Below are 22252 nucleotides of genomic sequence, written 5' to 3'. Positions count from 1 at the left end.
CGGCGCGTTGCGGCATGTTTTTTGTTTTGTTCTACCGTGTTGCTAAACTGTACGGAAATATTAAGAAGCGGCATAGTGGCCAATTGCTATCGAGATTGCACCTCCGATTAGCGCAGTACGGCTACGTGCGGTGCGTAAAAAGTTCAACATACGTACATACGAGATTGCTGAATCGTTACTGCAGCTAAAGTAGAAGGGTGTAATGGTTTATTGACATGCTCAAGAGCTTTATCGCAATGTGCGTCGACATGTGGCTGGCTTTGTGCAGGAGTGGGGCATCGAGTGTCCGTGTCGGGTTGCTGAAGGAAATGTCACAGATTTGTGCTGGCACGGTGCTTCTTAAAGCACAACCACTGCACTGTACTGAGAATACATTTGGCAGGCTACTCAAAGACGTTTTAGTGTGTCTAAGAATTTGATCAAAACATTTTCAGAACTCAAAAATTCGAGAATATGCTTCCTCTGCCTATATTCCTTGAATGGGATGAAACTCATAAAGCACGATCGGTATTATTAGAAAAAAAAAAAATAGTCACCAAAATTGCAATCGATTTATCCGAACAGATTTGTGCTCCAGACGGCCCTGACTTTCTAATGACAAAACCATTGCCCGTGCCCTCTGCGCGCACACGCACATCTCGGATCGGTGTGAAGAGCACGCACACACTTCACAAAGCATGGCATCGGGCCACAGCCTCGATGCGGAAGACTACAGCCTCTACAGCAGCCTGGGGGAAGAGGAGCTCATCAGGATGGGCGTGGAGCAGAGTCTGCAGGAGGTGTGTGGCGGTGACGGCGCCCCGTTCCAGCAACTCAACGCGGCCACGGCCACGGCGAACCCGGGCCTTCGCAGGCAGCCGGGGAGCCAGGGCCGCCGGTGAATTCCAAACCCTTGAGTTCCGCCCACAGGTCACGCGCTCGAGGGGGAAAAAAAAACAATCGGTGGGTTGTTCGAGAAGTGCGAATGGCATCGAGGCAGTCGAAACAATAGGCGTTGCGCATCGCTCGACACGTTGAGTTGAGGTGTTTAGTGATTGATGTTTGCCGGCTGACGCTCTTAGCTGGAGCGGTCAAAAGGGTAGTCACTATTCTTCTCTTCCGTTTATTGCCTTGATGTTTTTTTTGTATTTTCTATGGATTTGTAAGTCACTCTTGAGACGCCAGGGCATTTAAGTAATGAAATAACGTCACCCATTCAGGTTTGTCCAATACCGTATATGCCGCTGAACAGGGTCCCGCATGTTGTATGGAGTGCCTTTGCCAATAACATCTGGTAATCCTATAGCATGTTTGGCAAGCCTGACTGCCAACAGGACGCAGAATATTGCAATCGGTTCAGATTTTGCTGACTTGGGCCAGTGCTGCTTGATAATCTTGATATGGTAGCCCAATAGGCTAATCGACTCAAACATTTAAAACATATTTATATGTGGCGAGATAGAATGGAGTTCTGCTGATATTTGCTTTTACCAATGTATGTGAACACTTCCCAAAGCTCGCCTAAGTGTGGAGACACCGTGACATTGACTTGTACCGTATAATCACCTAGCGTTGTGTACAACCCCTGGCTTCAAATTAGCCCTCCCCTGTCTGCTGATCTCAGTTCAGAATGTTCGTGGGTGGTGAGACACTGCTAGGGGTTGTCGGTGAATTCCATGCCAGGCATCAGCCCTAGGAGTGTTGGCTGAAGTGAGCTAAGCCCACTCCCGGTAGGAAGTAAAACATTTTTGTTATTATAGTGAACTATTTTTTTTGTTTAACACGTAGGCTTTCGTGACCAATATCATCCACAATACAGTTTTTTAGGTTAGATCGAGTACATATGAATGTCTCGTTAAACCTGCCACCACCCAACACAGCCAATGAGTAAGGGTTTGGAACGTAAACAGAACATGCCAATTCGTTACTAGTACAACACACCGGTTGTGTGTTGGAGAGCAGATCCACAACATTTACAATCTGAGCACGACGTTTCGCCAGTAATTACAACCAGCATCATCAGGCGGACAGCCAGATTTGTGACAGCCAGATTCGAAATGGCATGCTTTATATACGTGACAAAACGTTACTAATTGGCTGTGTCGGGTGGTGGCGGGTTTAACGACACATTTATATTAACGCGATCTAACCCATAAAAAAAACCTGTATTATGGAAGTATTTTTTTTACTTTTTTTATTTTACTAGCTAAGGCCCACTGAGCTTGTTCAGCAGTGGCCTGGCCACAAATGACAGCTCAGCGAGGTGGCTCATCGTGTGGAAATTTATCGCAGCCAAATACTCTCAGCGCATGTTTCTAAATGTGGATGGAATAACCGGAGGACCCGGAGAAAAATCCACGCCACCACGGGGAGAACACGCAAACTCCAAATATACAAGCGTCAGGCTCCATATCGAACCTACAACTTCATGTATACGAGACGAGGTAGTTCGCATCTCGCCACCGTGGCGTTAAACATTTGGAGCACACATGAGTGCCATGACACGATGGGTGTCGCAGCCATTCCTCGTGGACACAGGAGGGGGTGGGAGCGATGTACGTGTGTACGTTGAACTTATTTCGCACCAGACGTAGCCAACTGTGCTCATTAGAGGTGCGTGCTAATCAGAGGAGCTCGAGCGGAATGCACGATAGACACAAGCGGATCGTATCGTTACTCATTCTGCTTAGCGTTTAACATTTGATTCAATTTTGTTTAACAGACTGTGCCGTGCCTTCCCCCATCGTTACCAGGCATAGGGAACATCTGGCATCTGTGGCTAGATTAAATGTATTCTTACATACATTATCCAGGCTGGGCATTATTCGCACTGCGGCTTATCCAATTTACTGGTTCGCTGTTTCCCATGCAGTCCATTAAAACCCCTCGTCGTGGCAGGCAAGGAACCGATTCATTATGCCTGATAATTTAATTTGTTCAATATTTAGATATTTTTTTCCTTTTTAAGGCCTGCATTGAATCAAATTCCCAATTTGTCAATTGTTGCTTCAGCACTAATATATTATTTCAAGCCACCTATAACCTTACTTGTTTGTAATGTACAGTATATATATATTTTTTATATTTGTTCCAAATATGTATTTCTCGTTGAGATGGATTGTGGCATCGCAGGACCACCAGCGATGGTGTTGGCATGGGAACGCCTTCGTCCAGTAGTGGATCGACAATGGCTGATATGATGATCAAACAATTATTCCCTTCTCGGGTTGTTAGGGTCGTGTTCTCACATGGCTCGCAGGACCAGGAGGGCCTCTTCAAGCCTCCAACAAACAAAGTCAGTCCATGGAGGAGCATTGCACCACCAGTTCAAGAACAGACAGGGTAGGTGTGTGTGTGTATGTGTTTAATAAAGGTTCTCCCGTGCATATACTCTGTGCATAAACTCCAAAGTTTGTGTCTCGGAGTGTGTGATTAAGCCGAAAAAAAAATCTGGAAATCAGGCTTCAGTACGAAACTTCTGATCAGAATAGATTTTTTTTCTAGAATTACAAAAAAAATGTTTGCTATCACAGAAAAACGTGTCACTTAGATTACACCACTTCTGTGCTCCCCCCCTAATAGTGGCATCACATGGCATACGACGATGTTACTTTTGCTAGCTAGAAGAAACGTTAAGCTCTCATAGAATGTACATTCTCCGAAATTTCGAAGAGAACATCCGAAATGGACCTTAGAAATGTGAAAGTCCTCATTCAGATATATTTGTAAGAATCCCAAAACTCATCCCTAACGTGTATGCAAGTTACATATAAACATGGACACCTACTGAGCATTTATTTTTAGAACTGGATCGGAGGATCTTCCGCCAGCAATAGCGTAAACAAGCAATTGCAAGGGCTGCACCTTTACGTGTTACTATTATTGTGCAATAAGCATGCGGCGAACACGACTAGGGCTCAGTGTTGTCGCCCTGCAATACAATACAGGCGATTAAATAGCCACCACATGGAACCACAGCAAACACCACGTGGCGCACGGCGCTGGCTGGCCGCGCGCCCGTGTCACGCGCGCGTCTCCCCCGTGTCACGCGCGCGTCTCCCCCGTGTCACGCGCGCGCCTCCCGCGTGTGTGGGGACCGCGCGCACCGGGTCATAGCCGTGACTGCCAACAAGGGGCTCTTCCTACTCTTCCAAATAAGGCGGACAATTTACGGTGACCGAGGGCTTAATGCGTGCATGAATGTTATCCGGGGCGCTGGTATAAACGGGAGGTGGCACGTGACTACAGCCTTTTGCGAGAGGTGATACTACTTCACCATGCTGGTCAATACGAGTTAGTGACGGGTGTGTTGGGGGGGGGAGATGCCCAGCACCGGTTCATATATCTCTAAACTGATGTTGGCCATGACCAGGATTCGAAACTTCGATAACCAGGTTTGTGGTGCGGTATTCTTACAACTGTGCCACTGATACATGTGCCGGGCGTGGAGACATTATCCTGGAGACCCTGGTAGGAACGGGAGGTGTGGTGCATTGCAGAACTAGAAGCCACCACCGGCTTTGCGAAAGGCGTTACTTGATGCGGTGTTCAGAGCGCAGAAATCTCTCTCTTTTTAAATCCTTTATATTAAGTTCGCATGCTTGCTTGCTTGAGTGCTTGCTTGCGTGCTTGCTTGCTTACGACCGTGCAAATCTTTCGGTCGTTTTTTAACCCACTTCCCGTGATCCAATCGAGCTGACATTTTCCACACAGACTCGTTGTGCCAGACAATTAATGTTCGTGAAAAAAAATTCCCAAAATGTTACACTTTTTAGGCAAAATTTTTTTATTTTACATATATTCAAATAGAACTCATTCATCGCTTTGGCTGAACGTAACAGTATAAGAGCCCAGAGCGTAACCCCTCCACAGGCCGTGGCGGAGTAGCGCAGTTGGTAGCGCCCTCGCTTCCCATGCCAAAGGTCGCGGGATTGATCCCCGCGTCCTCCACAGGCGAATATATTTTTAAATCCTTTATATTAAGTTCGCTGCCACGCATATAAAGGATTTATAGTGAAAAACTTTGTTTTTACGGGTTATACTTATTAAATCCTTTATATTAAGTTCGCTTGCTTGCTTGCCTGCGTGCTTGCGTGCTTGCTTACGACCGTGCAAATCTTTCGGTCGTTTTTGAACCCACTTCCCGTGATCAAATCGAGCTGACATTTTCCACACAGACTCGTTGTGCGTGACAATTAATTTTCGTGAAACATTTTTTCTAAAATTTTACACTGTTTAGGGAATTTTTTAAAAATATTTAATTACCAATTGCTTAATGCTGGCAGACAATCATCTGACCCATAGGTGGCAGTCATCTCAAGCCAGAGGACGAGAGGACTCTAGCCGCCACGCATATAAAGGATTTAGAGTGAAAAACTTTGTTTTTACGGGTTAATTTTTTTTTCTTCTGGAGCTCAGTAGCCCGGGGACAGCTGCGGCTAAAACGAATCTCCGATATCTGAGAGAGGCTCCGCGTCTGTTGCCATCCTTGAGGAGGCTGCTGGACCCGGTGTGGGAAGCCGTCTCCGCGGATGACGGCACGGCGCTGACTCGGCTGCGGCGCAGCGGCGCGGAGCTGAGGGTCACCACGCCACACGGCTGGATGGCCGTGCACGAGGCGGCCTACCACGACAAGCCGTGCTGCCTCGGCATCCTGCTGCAGGGTGAGCGAGCAGCAGCTGCAGCCCGCTGGTCGCTCCGCGTGTCTTGTAGTTGGTGATGCTGCTGCTGCGTTGTGCAGCGGCACAAATACTCTGAACACTCAGAAATTCCCAACACGCCCGTCAATAACACCGTGGCTTTAAAAAAGAGAAAACATATATAAGGCTGCGTTTTGGGTAAATGGCTTTTTCTTTGGTGCTATGAAGTAGGGCCTTTGCCCAAAACGTCGCGCATTATATATATTTCCTTTTAAGGTAGTGTTATTAACGAAAGTGTTGGGTTTGAAATAATCGATACACCATAGCAGAATTCGGTACCAGCCAAGGTAGCACAACTTTAGGAGAAACTATTTATTTACACGGCCAATGAGAGTGAATTATTTGATATCCGCACTCATTTCAAATAGTTATCACACAATTCGCCGTTGTTGGCCGCATCATTAAATCAGAACCGCTCTCGTTATGTCACCTCAAGATGCACCGACGAGTGAAATGTCTGATCTGGACTCATGGAGTGACTATGAGCGCGTAAGGCTCCACGCATGAATAAGCTCTGTCCGTCTGGCTGTACCGTGGGCACGCGAGAACTCTCTGCCCAATTTGAACAAAACTTCGTAAAAGTTGTGCTCCTGCTATCAGGGACTGACCCGAGAGGAAAAAAAACCAGCCACATTGACCACAGGGTTTCCAACTGTATGTGTCACACATACGCACAATAACTCTGGTAAATTATCCAACATGAACGTAATAATAAAACAACACCAAAAACTCAATCATAACAAACACATCAATGTACAAACGCAGATTTATAATGGGTGGTGGTGGGGGGTGACGGATCTGAAATGCCAACATTTAAAAAAGAGCCCTACTCTCAGTATGAGAATAGGTTTTCCACTTTTTTCTGGCAACAAACATAACAAAAGAAAAATAAATGAAAAAATGAATAGAACATTCAACAATAGTTTATCAGGCGAATATCAATAAAACACAAATTTTCAGGGTCTCATTATGGGGGGTGGGGTGTACCCCAATCGTTCCCCACGACCCATGCATCTGCCACTGTCGGCGTAGCATGTCGCCACGTTGGCTGTGCCGTCGCGTTCAACTTTCCGCCCGCTGCTGCAGCTCACCCGGACACGGTGGACGCTCGCAGCAAGCAGAACGAGACGCCGCTCTACCTCGCCGCGTACCGTGGCCACGTGGCCTGCGTTCGCATCTTGCTGGCGGAGAACGCCACCGTGGACGTCTGCAGGCACGTCAAGGAGACCCCGCTCTACAAAGGCGAGTCGTTCCCGATCCGGCATCCACACGCGCAAGCAGACGAATCGTCTCGGAGTCCGGAGGAACAACGGCCCCCTCCCCGCCCCACGAGGACAAAGGGATGAGTGGCCGACGCTGAAAGCCACAAGGTCAAGGTTAAGTTCAAGGCTGGTGGGAAGCAATTTAGGTTGAGGCCACTGTCGGGATTATGATGATGATGCTGTTGTGGATGCGTGTTTGCGTCTGTGGGTGCTGTTTTAGTTTCATTCTGCCACTGCCACCTCTTCCACCCCAGTATATAAACCACCACGTACCCAGTGTGGACATGGAGTGCCCGAACTCAAACATTAAAGGACGATGTTACGTTTTTTTGCTTTGTTCACGTCAGAATACATTTGTAATTCCGTGCACTTTCCACAACCCCGAATGACGTTGCCATCTCCCTGTCCCCATTTACACTTGGACTGTATCATTCACGTGCTGCAGTGCACAACCTTTTTTGAACCCACTGACAGACACATGTCCCTCTGTGCCCATACTTCACCATGCTGGTTAATACGCGTTGGTGACGGGTGTGTGGTGAGGGGGGGGGGTGCCCCGGACCGGTTGGTATATCGCTTAACTGATATTGGCCATGACAAGGAATTGAACTCCAATAACCAGTTTCGTAGTGCAGTGCCACTGATACATTTCGACGAGGCCTGTCTTGTGGTCTGAACTTTGATCTTGATCTCCACCCTTTGCTTGCCATCAAACCCCCGCTGCAATCCTTAAAAGTAATCTCCAGTTCTTGGGGGAGGCGTGCTGCCACGGTGAATGGTTAGCACACTGGAGTTGCAGTCCAGAAATGACCGGTTCAATCTCCCAGCATGAAAGTTGAACCTCTATCCACCCAGCAGTGTGAATGGCGGTCCTTCTGGCGGCAATGTCATGAACATGTAATTGTAGGGCTTTACCTTTACCTTTTACTATTATTCAATGACCATGGTTATGGCTCAATGCATGAACGTATTTACATACATTGAATATATGTACATGCATTGCATTTATGGATATACATTGTACACATTATATGTATGTACAACACTTTAAAAATGCTTAAATAGATGCGTCGCCAGTCCGATGCAAGCTCCCGGACGTGGCAGTTGCTACGACTGGCAAAGCGATTAAATGGACCCTGTCTCGAAAAACAAAATCTCTGAATAAACTCTTTGCCGCATTCACAAACCTGTCGCCGCAGCCTGCGAAATCAACAACTCCGAGGTGGCGTCGCTGCTCATCGCTCGCAGAGCCGACGTGAACTACCGCAACATCTACGGCAACATGCCGTTGCACGAGGCCACGTCGAAGGGCAACCTGGAGCTGGTGAAGCTGCTCGTCGCCTACGGGGCCAAGCTCCAGTTCAAGAACAAGTTCGGCATCTGTCCCTTCTTCATGGCGGCTCAGTGCGGGTGCCTGAAGGTCGTCCGGTACCTCGTGTCTCTGGGTAAGCGGCACGTGGGGGGGGGGGGGTCTTCGGTTTTTTACCGAATATTTTCCTTGAAAACAACAACAACACGTCCTTCAATAACACCGTGGCCTCGTAAAGAAGAAAAGTGAGTGATAGGCAACGTTTCGGGCAATGGGCCTACTTCTTATTCGTAGCACACACAAGTAGAGAGGTTAGAGAGACAGGGTGGGCAATAAGAATTGGAGACTGCACTTTGCACCACGGGGCTTGAAGAGTACAAACAGCATCGCCACTCAAAGAGCAATGAAAATCAGCTCGTGCCAAGGATCTACATGGATTGACCATACAAACTATGTTCAGCTTGGGGAGGCCTTAATCCAGCAGTGGAAAGATCATGGCTGATGGTGACAATGATGACTTTAGCTAATTTCATTTAAGCCCAACTGTGCGCACATGATAGCATCACTGTGGCACAACCGTGCTGTCCTTTTACTGTTTTGCTGGGCATAGGCGATAGTTTACCACCAATATTGACGCCAGTGATGAAGGCGAGGAGGAACGCAGAGAGGGAGTAGTTATAACGCGCACCTTCACGGCATCCCTTCCGGGGAACACGGAGGGGGTAATGAGGGCTCGGGGTAAGCATCTACATCATTAGACCTCCTTTGCCAGTACCAAAATATAATAATAGTTACTTTGATAGTGCATTGTCTTTGAGCTGTACACTTTTTGGGGTCCTCTGGTCTAGTACCAATTGAGACGAGGCTCAAAAGAAAGCCGTCTCTGGTGTGGACCAATCAGTTTCATGGACAATACATATATTATCAGAGTGTGTTTTTTGTTTGCATTTTGACCACAAGTATTGTGGTTAATGCACACATGATTCCTTGTAAAAAGGTTTCACTTTTGTTGCCAGAAAAAAGGGGAAAAACCCTTTTATTATACTTGACGACCAATTTGTATCTATCGAGGGGGCTGCAGAAACCCTTCCGTGCCCCCTGTCCAACTTGGCGTCCGTCTGCCTGGAGGCACTCCCACCACCACCATCACGAACGTGTGCTTGAGCCACTGGTTTGACGACCGCTTTTTTGCAGGTGTTGATGTGAACAGCGAGGCCTGTGACGGCACCACGGTGCTGTTTGAAGCCGCCAAGAACGGCCACGCGGATGTGGTAGAGTTCTTATTGTCTCAGGGAGCCGACCCCAACCGACCTACCAAGGACGGGCTGCTGCCCATACACGTGGTGGCAGCCAATGGCAATGAAGGGTATGTGACGAATATTTTATCTTGTTTTGAAAAATAATATTTCTGTTTTCCCCCACCCAATTTTATTCACTTGTCATGAGACTAATTAATTCTTTATCCATTGAAATATCACGCAGGGCAGCGTGACCCTTCGTGTTGGTGGATATCGCAAAGCTACCACTTTAGAAGGATAAAATGGGACATCACGGGAGCAAGAATATGAGTGGTGTATTGTTGTGTAACTGACAAAAAAATGCGGCTTTTAATGTCCCGGAAAGACTTAATAATTTAGCAAGATAGCTGCTACATCAACAAGAGGACAATCCTGGAAAATAAATAGGACAAGTGGAAACCCTGCTGGAAAACTCAGCAGAGGGCAGCACTTTCCCGAGCGCACATGTTCGTTGCATAATTCTCAAGAGCTGGAATTTTAGACATTGAGTGCAGAAACAAATTAAATGTGATTACGTATTTTGTGTCGTAATTGGTGCCGGGGTGGAGACCATCAACTCCATATACTGTTGAGCCCGATTTAATCACAGGCCTGGATTCACATCCAGGATCTCAGCGGTGCTGGTTCAGCACTCTGACCTTTGACCTACCCAGTCACCTCCTGAGCACAAGTATTTATTTTTCAACAAAGTTGGCAATTTCTTCTCTGATATTAGGACTTCGGGATGCAAATAACAAAAATAAATCCCTCCCGAAGCCCACTGGGTAGGTTGCTGGAATTGCTATTAAAATATTTTTTTCTGCCGACCGCCTTTGTCTCCCTCGTGGCGATGTTTACACACCGCACCAGGTACTCATTTGAGGCTCAGTCGACCTAGGGGAGGAGGCCCAGAACCGGTTCAGATAATCGTCACTGGTGTTGGCCGTGAGCGTGAATCGAACTTGGGTTCGTAGCGCAGCGTCAATAATCGCTGCACCGCCGCGCGTGTACACACCTATGCGTGTGTCAAGGGCGTAATTATAATATGTATTGGGGGGGACACACCCCCCTCAATATTCAAATATACTCAAAATGTCCCCCCCCAATATATTGCAATAAAATAGATTTCTGCGTATATGATTGTGGTTATGGTTGTACTTTATAAATCCCCAATCTCTGCCATTACATACAATGAAACAAGAAAAGGTAAAAAAGAAAAAACAGAGCAATGTAATGCAATACTCTATTAGACATTATTGTATAAAATAAAAAAAAGTAAATCCCGTGTTTTAGTGATTTTTTTTCATATTTTAGCCAGGGAATTCATCTTCAAATTTCGATATTTTTTTTCTGGGGGGGACCCCCCAGACGCCCCGGAAGATTTGGTCCCCCCCATGTTGACTCCATGGCTACGGCCTTGGTGTGTGTTATGTACAAGCGCGTGTGTGTACACACGAATGCGTGTGTACACACGCGCGCGAACACGCGTTATCTCGCAGGATCGTCGAGCAGCTGCTGATGCCCGTGACCAACGAGCTCCAGGTGAGGCGGAGCGGCATCAGCCCGCTGCACCTGGCCACCAAGAACGGCCACAGCGACGTCCTGGAGCTGCTTCTCAGCAGCGGCGGGCTGGACGTGAACGCGACCCTCTCCATGGACCGCGCACGCCTCTACGAGGACTGCCGCTCCACGCCGCTCTACTTCGCCATCATCAACGGCGACTACCGCTGCGCCGAGCTGCTCCTGGAGGCGGGTGCTGATCCCAACATCGACCTCCTCAATCCGCTGCTGGTCGCCTCGCGCATGCACGCCTACGCCCTGGTGAGGCTCCTGCTAAACCATGGGGCCAATGTGAACGCGTACATCCCCGCGCGGCCCACCGCCTTCCCGGCCACAATCATGGTGTGCTTGCGGGACCTGCGCATCCTCAAGCTGGTGCTGGAACGCGGCGCCGACGGCGGCGCCTGCTTCGATTGCCCCTTCGGCAGCGGGGAGCACCCGCCCCTGCCCGAGAAGCTCAAGCCGTGGGAGGAGAGGTGGTTCAACGGGCCTGGGAACGTCCTGCAGGTCTGTGCGGTCGGTCACCTGCCGAGTTGATGCGCGGCGTTGTTCACTCCTCGAGAGGTGGCGGGGGGGGGGGGGGCACAGTTGGCCAAATCGAGCCTCGTTTGGCCAACTGGCGAAACGTCGTACTCACATTGTAGATGTTGTGGATTTACTCTCCAACACACCGGTGCGCTGTACTCGTAACGAATTGGCGTGTTCTGTTTCCGTGGCAAACCTTACTAATTGGCTGTGTCGGGTGGTGGCGGGTTTAATGACACATTAATATTTACGCGATCTAACCCAAAAAAACACCTCTTATGGAGCCTGGAAGAGTCGCTCGTTGTCGCTTGCGCAGATCCTTTTGAGTTAATAAAAATGACCGGACGATTTTACCAACGTAAAAAAAAACTTGAATTCAACATAGTAAAGCGTGTCGCGAGGCAATTTACAAAGTACTCTACACGAAGTCAAAACTAATGCAGATTATTTAATACAGGGCCTGGAATCGCTCCTCAACCTGCACAAGGTCCTCGTCTCAGAACGTCGTTTTGACAGTGTTGTCACTCGGGAAACCCACAATGTTGATACGACACAATTGCAAAGTTGGCTATACTGGTTATGGTTAAAATCGATTGCGCTCACGATACACACAGTGTATCAAATATTCGAGATCCATTATCACTTGCTATTGGTATACGATGCTGTGTGAGAGTGGAGCGGTGGCGCAGTGGTTCACACGCTGTACTACGATTCCGGCAACTTCTATTCAAATCCAGGCTAGCCCTAACGTCAGAAGCGAGTGAATTGGTTCCACCCCACCACCCCTTTCACCAGCATGAACTGACCATCGTGGTGAAGTATGGTCAGCCAACGGCCATGACTAACACGCCGTTGGGAGGCCCTCATCCCACGGTGGATTTACAAAGGGGGCTGTACATGCACGGACGTGTCGGATTTACAAAGACTGTCACCACATCGCAGTACTTTCAGATGTGCTTCTGCGGCCGTCTGGAATGCTCTTCTTTCCGAAAAAAGGAAGCCACTGGCGCTGTGCACTATTAAATAATCTAGATTGAAGACTCATTTCTGTAAAACTGCTTTTGTGTTTAGGTTGTTGTCCTTTCCCCGCTTAGCACGGTTGGCTAGTTACGGTGCGAAAGAAGCTCAACATACATTTCAAAGTTTGCTTTAAACTGTAGGCTACATAATGGCTGTGTGGTGTCTGCAATGAAAGTTGCCATTGGGGTCGAACGGCACCGTCGTCGTCGTCGTTGTTGTTGTTCCGTGTGCAGTTCTGTGAGATGATAGCGTCCTCAGAGATAAACAGCTGGGCCGGGCCCATCATAGACACCATCCTGCACTTCGTGGCCAACGTGCGCCTGTGCTCCAGACTTAAGGAGCAGCTCGACACCTTCAAAGAATGGACCTTGGTCAAAGACATTGCAGGTGCGTATTTGTGTGTGTGTGTTGAAACTCATACTCATGAAGTATGATTCCCTTTAGTCTGCTTCCATCCTAGGTGATCCAGAGATGCTCGCTGCTATAGAAAGTTGTTTCAGTGTACAAGTGACAGGAGGGGGGGTGGGGGGTCATGAATAATAAGAAAATTACAGAGCACAGCAACCACAAATAGAGCATTTAACATCAGATTTGAAGCTTTCGTGACTGCAAGGATTCATACTCTTAGTTTTTTCGGTAAAGTAACGTAGGTAAAAAAATGAAATAAAAATTAATAAAATTAATAAATTATTATTATTTTATTTTTATTAATTTTAATTTCAATTTTTTTACCTACGTGACTTTACCGGAAAAAACTAAGAGTATACATTTAACATCAACCGCTCGCATTCATAAGAGTGAACCAACCGAGGCCGTCCATCAAGATATTGCCAATGGGCACAGCACAGCTGATTAAACAGGTTTAAGTCACATTCCAAATTTGAACGTACTGTGACGATATGCCAGTTACCCTGTTGGCCTGTCACTCTCGCACGACAGAATGCCCACGACCGCTGGCGCACCTGTGCAGGCTGCAGATCCGTGCCAGCGTGGGAACTCAACGAGTGGTTTTGTTGGAAAAGCTGCCCCTGCCTCGCCCGCTGCTCAACTATCTGCGCCACAAAGACAACGACGCCGACAGCGTGGCAGTCTGATGGCAATACAACTCCCCCCATACGTTGATTCGTCCACCCAGATGGACTAGCTATCAGTCTTACCCAGTGTTCAACTATAACAGTGCGGGTCAAGGTACTTCTATTTCTCCTGCTTCCCGCTTATCGTTGATGTTTCCAAGTCCTAATAACTTTGCTCTGCCCACGTATTAGCTCTTTATTTATTACAAGTTTAAGGGTGCTGTTTGTTGCTGGCTCCTTGGTATTTCGGGCCACTAATGCCTGCCGACGTTGGAGGTGAGTTTGAAATTGGTTAAGTGGTCGGTGCCATTTCATTTTATTTGCCAATTTTTATTCCAATTATTCCGTATGAGTGTTTCCCAATGAGATAAAGCGTTCGTTCGGAATGCAAGCCAGTTCTTCAACCTGCAGAATATATTGAAAAATGATCAATAACATAAATTCAAGTCACCTCCCGTATCCAAATGCCCTGCGACATATATATATATAAACAATATTGTGACTGTAAGACCTGGACTATAGCCATATTAAGTGAAACAAAAAAAATAATGTAAAGTGCGTTTTTGTGTGTGCGGTCACTGTTGACTGGCTTGAGACCATCACATTTCTACATTTTGATAACCAGGTTTAAACAAGGGTTGACTGAAATTCGTATGTAAACTCAGGATGACAATGGTGGGGATTCAGTCCGACGATTGTTTTTTCCACCCGGTCCACCTAGGTGCTCTTTTTATATTTTATCTGCCCCTCCACATTTATACAGATGCATTTCTTTGCTCTTTTTTTTATGCGTCCATGTATAACGAAGTTAATGGAGGTTTCATTCATTAACTTTGTTTGTTTTGCACTTTCATTTGGATGACTTTTGAAATAGCTTTGCATTGTTTGTGGATGTCAACAAAAAAAATGGTGCAATAGCTTTAGTACATTTAAGCAGAAAATTAATTTCAAAAGACGCAGTGCTATACAGTCAAGACAAAACATCCTAAGTGCAAATTATGAAAATAATCCCAGCACTATTTATGGTTAGGTGAACAGAATAGGACCTTTTGTGGTAGTGTAATTTTTAATAAAAAATAGAAAGGTATACATTTAAGAACCACAATAGAACATAGCTTATAAATGTTATTTTTTGTAATTGCGCACCGTACATTGAAATCATTTACTTTCAAGAACTTTTCAGTGAAACATTATCCCATAGAAAATGTTGCCTGGATTTGAAAGTAAATTTTTAAGCGTTTCATGAACAGACATGTTTAAAATGCATTTTCAATTGTCTGTTATGCTTGTGCAATTATAATAATAAAGTGAATTCGTGTGCACATGGAAATGTATATACATCTTCACATGAACACGACTCATGCATACACGTTGCAATATTAAAGAATGACTGCTGGCAAATCCCACTTTATAAATATATCACTGCCAATTCGTGTTTAATTTCACAAGGTAAAGGCTCAGCCCTGCAATCGCTCACCACTGCTAAGCAGTAGGGGCTCACCAAGAGGGAGCTCCAGGGGGAGTGGTGGCACAGTGGTTAGTGCACTTCACTGTGATTAGGGCTAAGTTCTAGATTAGAAGTTTTCGTGACTGCAAGGATCCATACTCTTTGGTTCTTTCGGTAAAATCACGTAGGTGAAAAAATAAAAATGAAGAATAAAAAAAATATATAACTAAATTAAATCACGACGTCTCGGAAGCAACACAAGCTTCTATCATCAGGTGGGACAACCACAGTAAGAAACAAAAATTACTGGAGTGGGCAAAAAAAATTGTTTCTTACTGTGGTTGTCCCACCTGATGACGGAAGCTTGTGTTGCTTCCGAAACGTCGTGATTTAATTTAGTTATTTCTATTTTTATTCTTAATTTTTTTATTTACTTTTTGACCTACGTGACTTTACCGAAAGAACCAAAGAGTAGGGCTAAATTATTTTCTCTTTTTCTTCTTCAGAAAAGCCCTCAATCCTCTGGACAGAACTCAACAGTGCCCCCTCTTGCACATTGACGCCAAGAACATGAGCACAACATTTAGAAGACTATATTTTTCTTTAAAATCACATTTCACAAAAGTATGGTCGAACATCCACAACTGACACTCTGCGGGAAGGCCTTCATCCAGCAGTGGATTAACAAAGAGCTGTAATTTGCAGTTATACCATACAACACACGAAGCAGATACTGCGAGATGTATTGTGAATCACTTTTATTCCACCTCAATGAAGAAACATTCAACTTGAATGTATGTACAGTATTTTAATTCGCTCTTTAACCTTGCAGTGAATGTTATTTGCAATTACAAAGCCATTGTAATATATGCTTGTAATCGCTAGGGCTTGGAAATATGGCGGAGGATAGAAATATGTACACCTTATGTACAAAAGATGGAAAAAGTGCAATTTTACATAGATGTTACCTGAATTACTTAATTTGGTTGAAGTTACACTTTCCAAAATGTTTCTTTGCCAACAGCTCCACAGAATACACTTATGAAAAAACGACAAACCACGAAGAGACCACAAGGTTTCACCCCGGATTATGCCATTTAACATGCAACCCAAAGTTACCTTATGCATTTGTAAGTATAGAATAGCGCAGCATCAAACTCCGAGTCATAGACAATCAACTTTAACCTAAGTCTCATGTAGTCAACACTGGCCAAAAAACAGATCCTGTATACTGTCATGCAATTTGTTCATTATGCCATTTATATACATATATAAAAGATATCCCAGTTTTATGTGTCATATAAAACCAAGGGTAAAATACACCAAAAACTCTTATTATACTGCCCATCATGCAGTGGTGATACAATGTATCATATTCGTATATTGGATGGAAAAAAATGCCAAACAAAAAAGGTATAACTCTACATTCTATTATGTTAAAGCAATTTACCATATCCTCCAGATTGTAAGACACTTCTGAAAGTAAGACATCCCAAAGAATTCTGCCGGGCATCAATACGGTTATACAAACTTGATCATAAGCACACACACGTACCTAACAGATTATGTGACGCATCCCAGCTCTTGAGGTGCGTCGTGTAATGTTTTATAATCAAGACATAACGGCAATATTCCAGCACCTGCTCTTGTGCACACGTTACCATGGGTATCACACGTACAAATGATATCCTTAACACAAATATATTACAACCATTTATAGAAGGCACTTTTAAAAATTAATACAAATTGAAATTCACATTTTTTTACATAAATCATTAAAGAAAAAAAAAGAGAAAATTAATTGTTCAAGGGAAAAATAAATAAAAGTTTCCTATTTAGGAGGCCTGGTCTCCATACTTTTTGGAGTGTAAATGGTACATTTTTTAATCCTATACAAATATATTGTTCCTCAAAGACATTTAGGAGGTGCAATTAGGAGACCAACTGCAAACTCATGAGATGATGTCCAAATTGAAGCGTGCAATATTGCTGAATCACCACAATTATGGTAACGCTTGTACAAATACCATCTTTGTAAAATACGATAGCTAGTGTGTAACGAGAGTTTGTTAGAAACCATAATTTGTAATAATTATACATCATATTTTTCAAAGTTTGAATTTTTATAAAATTGGTTGATCATTTATTAGACAGGGTAAAATGCACAGTATTCAATGTCAATAATACAAAAAGCCACCATCAAATTCAAACTCTCCAATAATATACTCTTACGTGAAGCCATGTTCTGAAAATAATCTATTTTTCCCAAAGCCACCTTTAACAAACATGAAACATAGTACATCTCTATAAATTACAATCCCGGCCCAAGCAGTGATATGTCGAAAAAAAGGGTCACAAATAAATGTTTTAGCTTTTGATAGTGTTTATACGAATACACCTATCACAGCAACAGGCAAATACAAGCATCATGGGCCTTGGTCCATCTGTTTTTCATTGTGGAATAGATCCCCCAAATTGAGGTGTTCACAATAACGAACTGTACAATTATTTTCTTTCGCACAAGGAACTCGTGTGTCCAACTGAGCCTTCAATGGCCCATCGCGGCCACCCTATCCCCGCTAAGATGGTTAGGCGATAACAAAGATCCCCCGTATAGCCTTAACATACTATTGGGGCGGTAAGCGAGCGCCTATAGGCGGTACACACACACGGTACTCAAAAGCGTCCTCACATATTAATGACTTGCACACCATTGTTGGCGTGAGCATACGTCTTCAAGCGTGGCTGCCGTGGCCTCAGCAGCACGAGCAGGCAGAGCGGGAAGAGGCAGTAGCCGACCTTCTTGGGCTCGGTTCGGGTGCACGACACCAAGAAGCAAAACACCTGGAGGTAGACGAAGAGGAGCAGCGCCACCCACAGCGCGAGCGGCGCCGACAGCAGAGCGTCCCTGAGCCACGCGAGTCTGCCTCTTGCGCGGGCGCCAGACTCGGAGGCCACGCGGTCCAGGGCAAGGGCCCCGTACGAGTCGCTCACGTCGAACATGTAGTGTGCCAGCGCCAGGCTGGCCAGCATGTAGAGACCCAGGCACACCCAGCCCATCCGCTGGCGGAAGTTCATGTTGCTCCATGCCATATGGATGCTGAAGCCAACATGCCTGCAATGACGTGGGTATGGGGGGGGGAAATAAATAACAAGCTGGTGAAAATTATTCTGCACACGTGTCGGTTGTGTAATGCTCGTTAGTACGACGGGTAGCTGTAGGGGTAATATCAATTTGTAGCCTGAATTCGCAAATAGTCCTTATTGCTTTGGTTTCAGTCTCCTCTCCAAGTGTTGGGCAAAGCCTTTGATCAATTTGTGTAGCTGTCAAGAGAGCACTTTGCGAATTGGGAGCAAAAACTTTACGCTACAGGTTTGGTTTATACGGGGTTGTGTTTGCACGAGTAGAGAAGATCCTGTTAGGTACGGGCAGAGTTAATGCACAAACGATTTCCACCTTATTTCATTTGCGAAGCATTACAAATATTATCAATAAATTACTTACAAATAGCTCAGGCAAGTAAAACGAACTCTTTCTTTTATCTCAAGCACCTGCACACATGTACTCTGCCTAGACCAGGGGTCGGCAACCTGCGGCTCCGGAGCCGCATGCGGCTCTTTTGAACCTTGACCGCGGCTCCGGGGCGGATGCTAGCGAGGGGAGGAGGCGCACTGTGACACCTGCTCTGGCGTTGCCGCTGCTGACAGGTCGCCGCTCCGCTCCACACTGCCCGCCCGGTGACAGGCAATAACGTTGCCGTTGCTTTGTCACATGTTTGGAAGAAGTAAAAACCTTCCTGGGCAGCAAAGAGCTCACCTTTGCTGAGCTGGAACAGCCAGAGTGGCTGGAAAAATTACATTTTATGGTAGACATGACAGCACATCTAAACACGCTAAATACAACCCTTCAGGGGAAAGGAGGCACAGCCCTGCACATGCTGGAGGAGGTTTTGGCATTCGAGCGCAAGTTGACAGTGTTTGTCAAAGATTTACAGAGAGGTACACTGTCTCACTTTCCCTCTTTGAGAGAGTTCAAACAAAGTCATGATACGATAAATTTGGAATATTTCAAGTCTGCAATCACCACAATGCAAAGTTCGTTTGGGAAACGATTCTGTGAGTTCAGAGAGGAAAAAACGACATTATCCTTCCCTGTCACTCCCCTGGCGATCGATCCATCCCTATTGAATATGACTGCATTTGCAGGTGTAAGTCAACCTGATCTTGAGATGGAACTGGCCGATATAGCTGACAAAGATATATGGGTGTCCAAGTTCAAATGCTTGACCGCTACTCTTGAGGATGTTGCCCGTCAGAAGGCCATTCTGGCTCAGAATCATAAATGGAGTGATATTGAAAACCTTCCCAAACAGGACAAACTTGTATTCGAAACATGGAATGCCATCCCCAACACTTATATAAACATGAAAAAGTATGCATTTGGAGTCCTGTCGATCTTCGGCTCCACATATGTATGTGAGCAGGTCTTCTCCAACATGAACTATATTAAAAACAAACATCGATCACGCCTCACAGATGACAGCTTGCAAGCCTGTGTGAAAATGAAGGTGACGTCTTACAGCCCTGATGTGCAGACACTGTGCACTGAGGTTCAGGAGCAAAAATCCCATTAACCAGGTAATTTAGCTATTAATTAGCAAAAATATATTTTACATTGTTAAGTGAAAAAGTCCTTTTTTTATTCAGATTGACAGCTGACTGCACGATCCTGTATATAGCAATAAGGTAAGAAACAATATATGCAGTGTTATATTTGTTTTAATAGTTGCAATGGTTTTGCGGCTCCCAGTTTATTTTTTCCTTCGGAAACGGGTCCAAGTGGCTCTTTATGTCTTAAAGGTTGCAGACCCCTGGCCTAGACGTATTGAAGACGCATGAAACATTCTATAGTTTGTCAATGTACATTAAACCACTGCAATAATAAAACATTGAGCACAAGCCCTGACTTGTACCACTGTATGGCAACTGGCAGACTTTGAAGTTATTTTGAAAGCCGTGTCACATGTCAGATCTGTCATCATAAAGTCACCCCCTAAAAGGAACAATCATATATTCACGAATAGGCAGCAAGTATACACAACAGTTTCTTGGCGTTTACCCACACAAAATTGCCAAGAGCCTCTTTCGCGTCGACATTTACTTAGTCGGCAAGCTCCGTTTAATAATAAACTCCACAGGAAAAATGTAAATTGGCCCAAGGAATGAGTTGCACTTGTTAAGCCAGGCCAAGAGTGCAATGTCTTTATCCTTAACACACATCGGCAGGTTGAACATCTCTAATTGTGCAAGCGATGAGTAATCACGGCTGCTGATGTAGTGAAAAGATGTGAAGCGGGGAGGAGGAGGATGAGTATCTACCCGTGGTTGAAACCACGGCTGCTGATGTAGTCAAGAGGGAGAAGAGAGGAGGAGGATGATTCAGTTTTTCAGTTTCATTTTTATAGCCCTGTGAGCCATTCGGCTCTTGAATCGGGTGCAACCGCAACAAACAAAAACATGAACAAGAAAACATCTTAAAGTGACTATGTGACTATGCGCAAACAAAACAATCCAAGAAAAGACAGCAAAATATTGCAGAAAAAGCACCGTACACCAACGCTGTGTGCAAAAATCACAGTGGGATGCAAGTCAAACAACAACAACCACAAGTACGTATCTACCCGTGTTCGGACGTGGTTGAAACCACGGCTGCTGATGTAGTGGAGAGGGAGGAAGAAGTGGTGAAGAGGACGACTCTGGTTCGGTTCCTGGGGGGGGGGGAGGAGCGGCCCAGGTGCTTTGTTGCTCCGCTGTTCAGCTCAGGCCCCGGGAGATGTTGGAGCGGTGATGGGGCGGCTTTTATGAGCTCGGAAGCAGCGGCCCTGGTTCCCGGGTAGAAGGCGTGAGCTCAGGTCCGGGGTGAGTGGTGGAGAGTCCAGAGTCTAGTGTTGTTACAGCTCCCGAGAGAGGAGTTCTCTGATCCTGGAAGACAGATTTCAGGGTTCCCAAATGAGAGGTCCACGTCCTACACGACAGATCCCATAGAACTATAAGGTACGTATGGGGTGACATAGATGAGAGGAATCTTGGTTGTGGAATGTTAAAGTCCTAGAATGGAGGTTCATATATGAGGTTCCAGATCCAGGACGATAATTCTCAAGTACTAGAGCAGAGGTCTCCAATTCTGTAGTGCCTAATGTTGAGCTTCTGGGACTGCGAGAGGCAAAGGTCCAGCCATGTCCCGTTTATTACAAGGCACAAAACTATTGAGCGGGCCCCACAATGTACAAAGCACAATGTACTTGGGACACCAATTCCCAGATCTTGGATAAGCGTTCCTAGGTCTTAGGCAATCTGGCTCGTATCGATCCCAAGTTCGTGTGAAGAGGTATCAGATCCAAGGGGAAAATCCCAAGGTCCTAGACGAGCAGGTTCAAGTCCTGTGGTGAAAAATGCCAAATCCTAAAGCAGAGCGCGTCCAGATCCTAGGCGGAACGGGTAAGAAATCCCCAGGTCCTAGAGGCGAGGTCCCTGGCTCCAGACGGAACTCTCAGTTTCTGAAAGAGTTCCTCGAGAGAATGTCCCAGGTCCTATAGGAGAGGTCTCTGGTTCCAGACGGACATCCCAGTTTCTGAAAGAGTTCCTCGAGAAAATGTCCCAGGTCCTAAAGGAAAGTCACCCAAGTGCTGGATGAAGACATCCCAGGTCACCGGCTTAGAGGTGACGCGTCGTAAAAAAACCCCACCTTCTAGACAATGAAGGTTCCCTTACGTGCAACGCGAGAGCTACCCAAGGGCCTGGCGGCGAAACGTCGGGCTTCGCGATCGCGCCTGCTCCTCCTCCTCACCCGGGAAGCGAGAACCCGTCACGTGACTCGCCGTCTCTCACTGTCCCGCGCACGTGCGCGCAGTGCCTCGCGTGCCGGTGTCACGCGCAGAGAGTTGACGGCGGAGGAGGCACCGCGGGAGTCGTGGCGTTTGTTACCGTCGCCACGTATTTGTGTCGATAGCCGCCGCCGTCGTCGTTGTCGTCGTCGTCGTTGTTGTTGTTGCAGCGGCCACAGAAGGAAGCCGGCGGCATCGGCGCGAGCCGCGATACGCC

The 22252-nt window shown here is 46.1% G+C and overlaps 2 protein-coding genes across 7 annotated transcripts; one reads left to right on the top strand and one right to left on the bottom strand.

The window, feature by feature from the left end:
* Positions 1-611: 611 nt before the first annotated feature.
* Positions 612-13784, top strand: LOC144933358 (ankyrin repeat and SOCS box protein 2-like; the record flags this gene model as incomplete). The annotated part of the gene is made up of 9 exons (XM_078858041.1): positions 612-877; positions 3214-3321; positions 5473-5642; positions 6765-6920; positions 8140-8385; positions 9444-9615; positions 11026-11593; positions 12865-13018; positions 13571-13784. Coding segments are annotated over 9 exons (1995 nt in total), but the record flags the coding sequence as incomplete, so codon positions are not given.
* A 2055-nt stretch (positions 13785-15839) lies between these two features.
* LYSET (lysosomal enzyme trafficking factor) lies at positions 15840-22238 on the bottom strand. Of its 6 annotated transcripts, none has more exons than XM_078858656.1 (2): positions 21923-22215; positions 15840-18266 (listed from the first exon to the last, which is right to left on the bottom strand). In XM_078858656.1, exon 2 carries the CDS (start codon positions 18242-18244, stop codon positions 17840-17842), a length of 405 nt encoding a protein of 134 aa, XP_078714782.1. In that variant the 5' UTR covers positions 18245-18266; positions 21923-22215; the 3' UTR covers positions 15840-17839. The 6 variants fall into 6 exon arrangements, 2 of the variants coding, with proteins under 2 accessions (XP_078714782.1, XP_078714783.1); XM_078858657.1 differs by lacking the exon at positions 21923-22215 and adding an exon at positions 20833-21056; XR_013637070.1 differs by lacking the exon at positions 15840-18266 and adding an exon at positions 20933-21133 and having other exon boundaries at positions 21923-22238.
* Between the last annotated feature and the right edge of the window lie 14 nt (positions 22239-22252).

This window comes from Lampetra fluviatilis, chromosome 7, assembly GCF_964198595.1.
Source record: "Lampetra fluviatilis chromosome 7, kcLamFluv1.1, whole genome shotgun sequence".
Classification (NCBI taxonomy): Eukaryota; Metazoa; Chordata; class Hyperoartia; order Petromyzontiformes; family Petromyzontidae; genus Lampetra; species Lampetra fluviatilis.
Note: the sequence above shows the minus strand (reverse complement) of the source record. Positions and strands in the feature narration are given on the sequence as shown.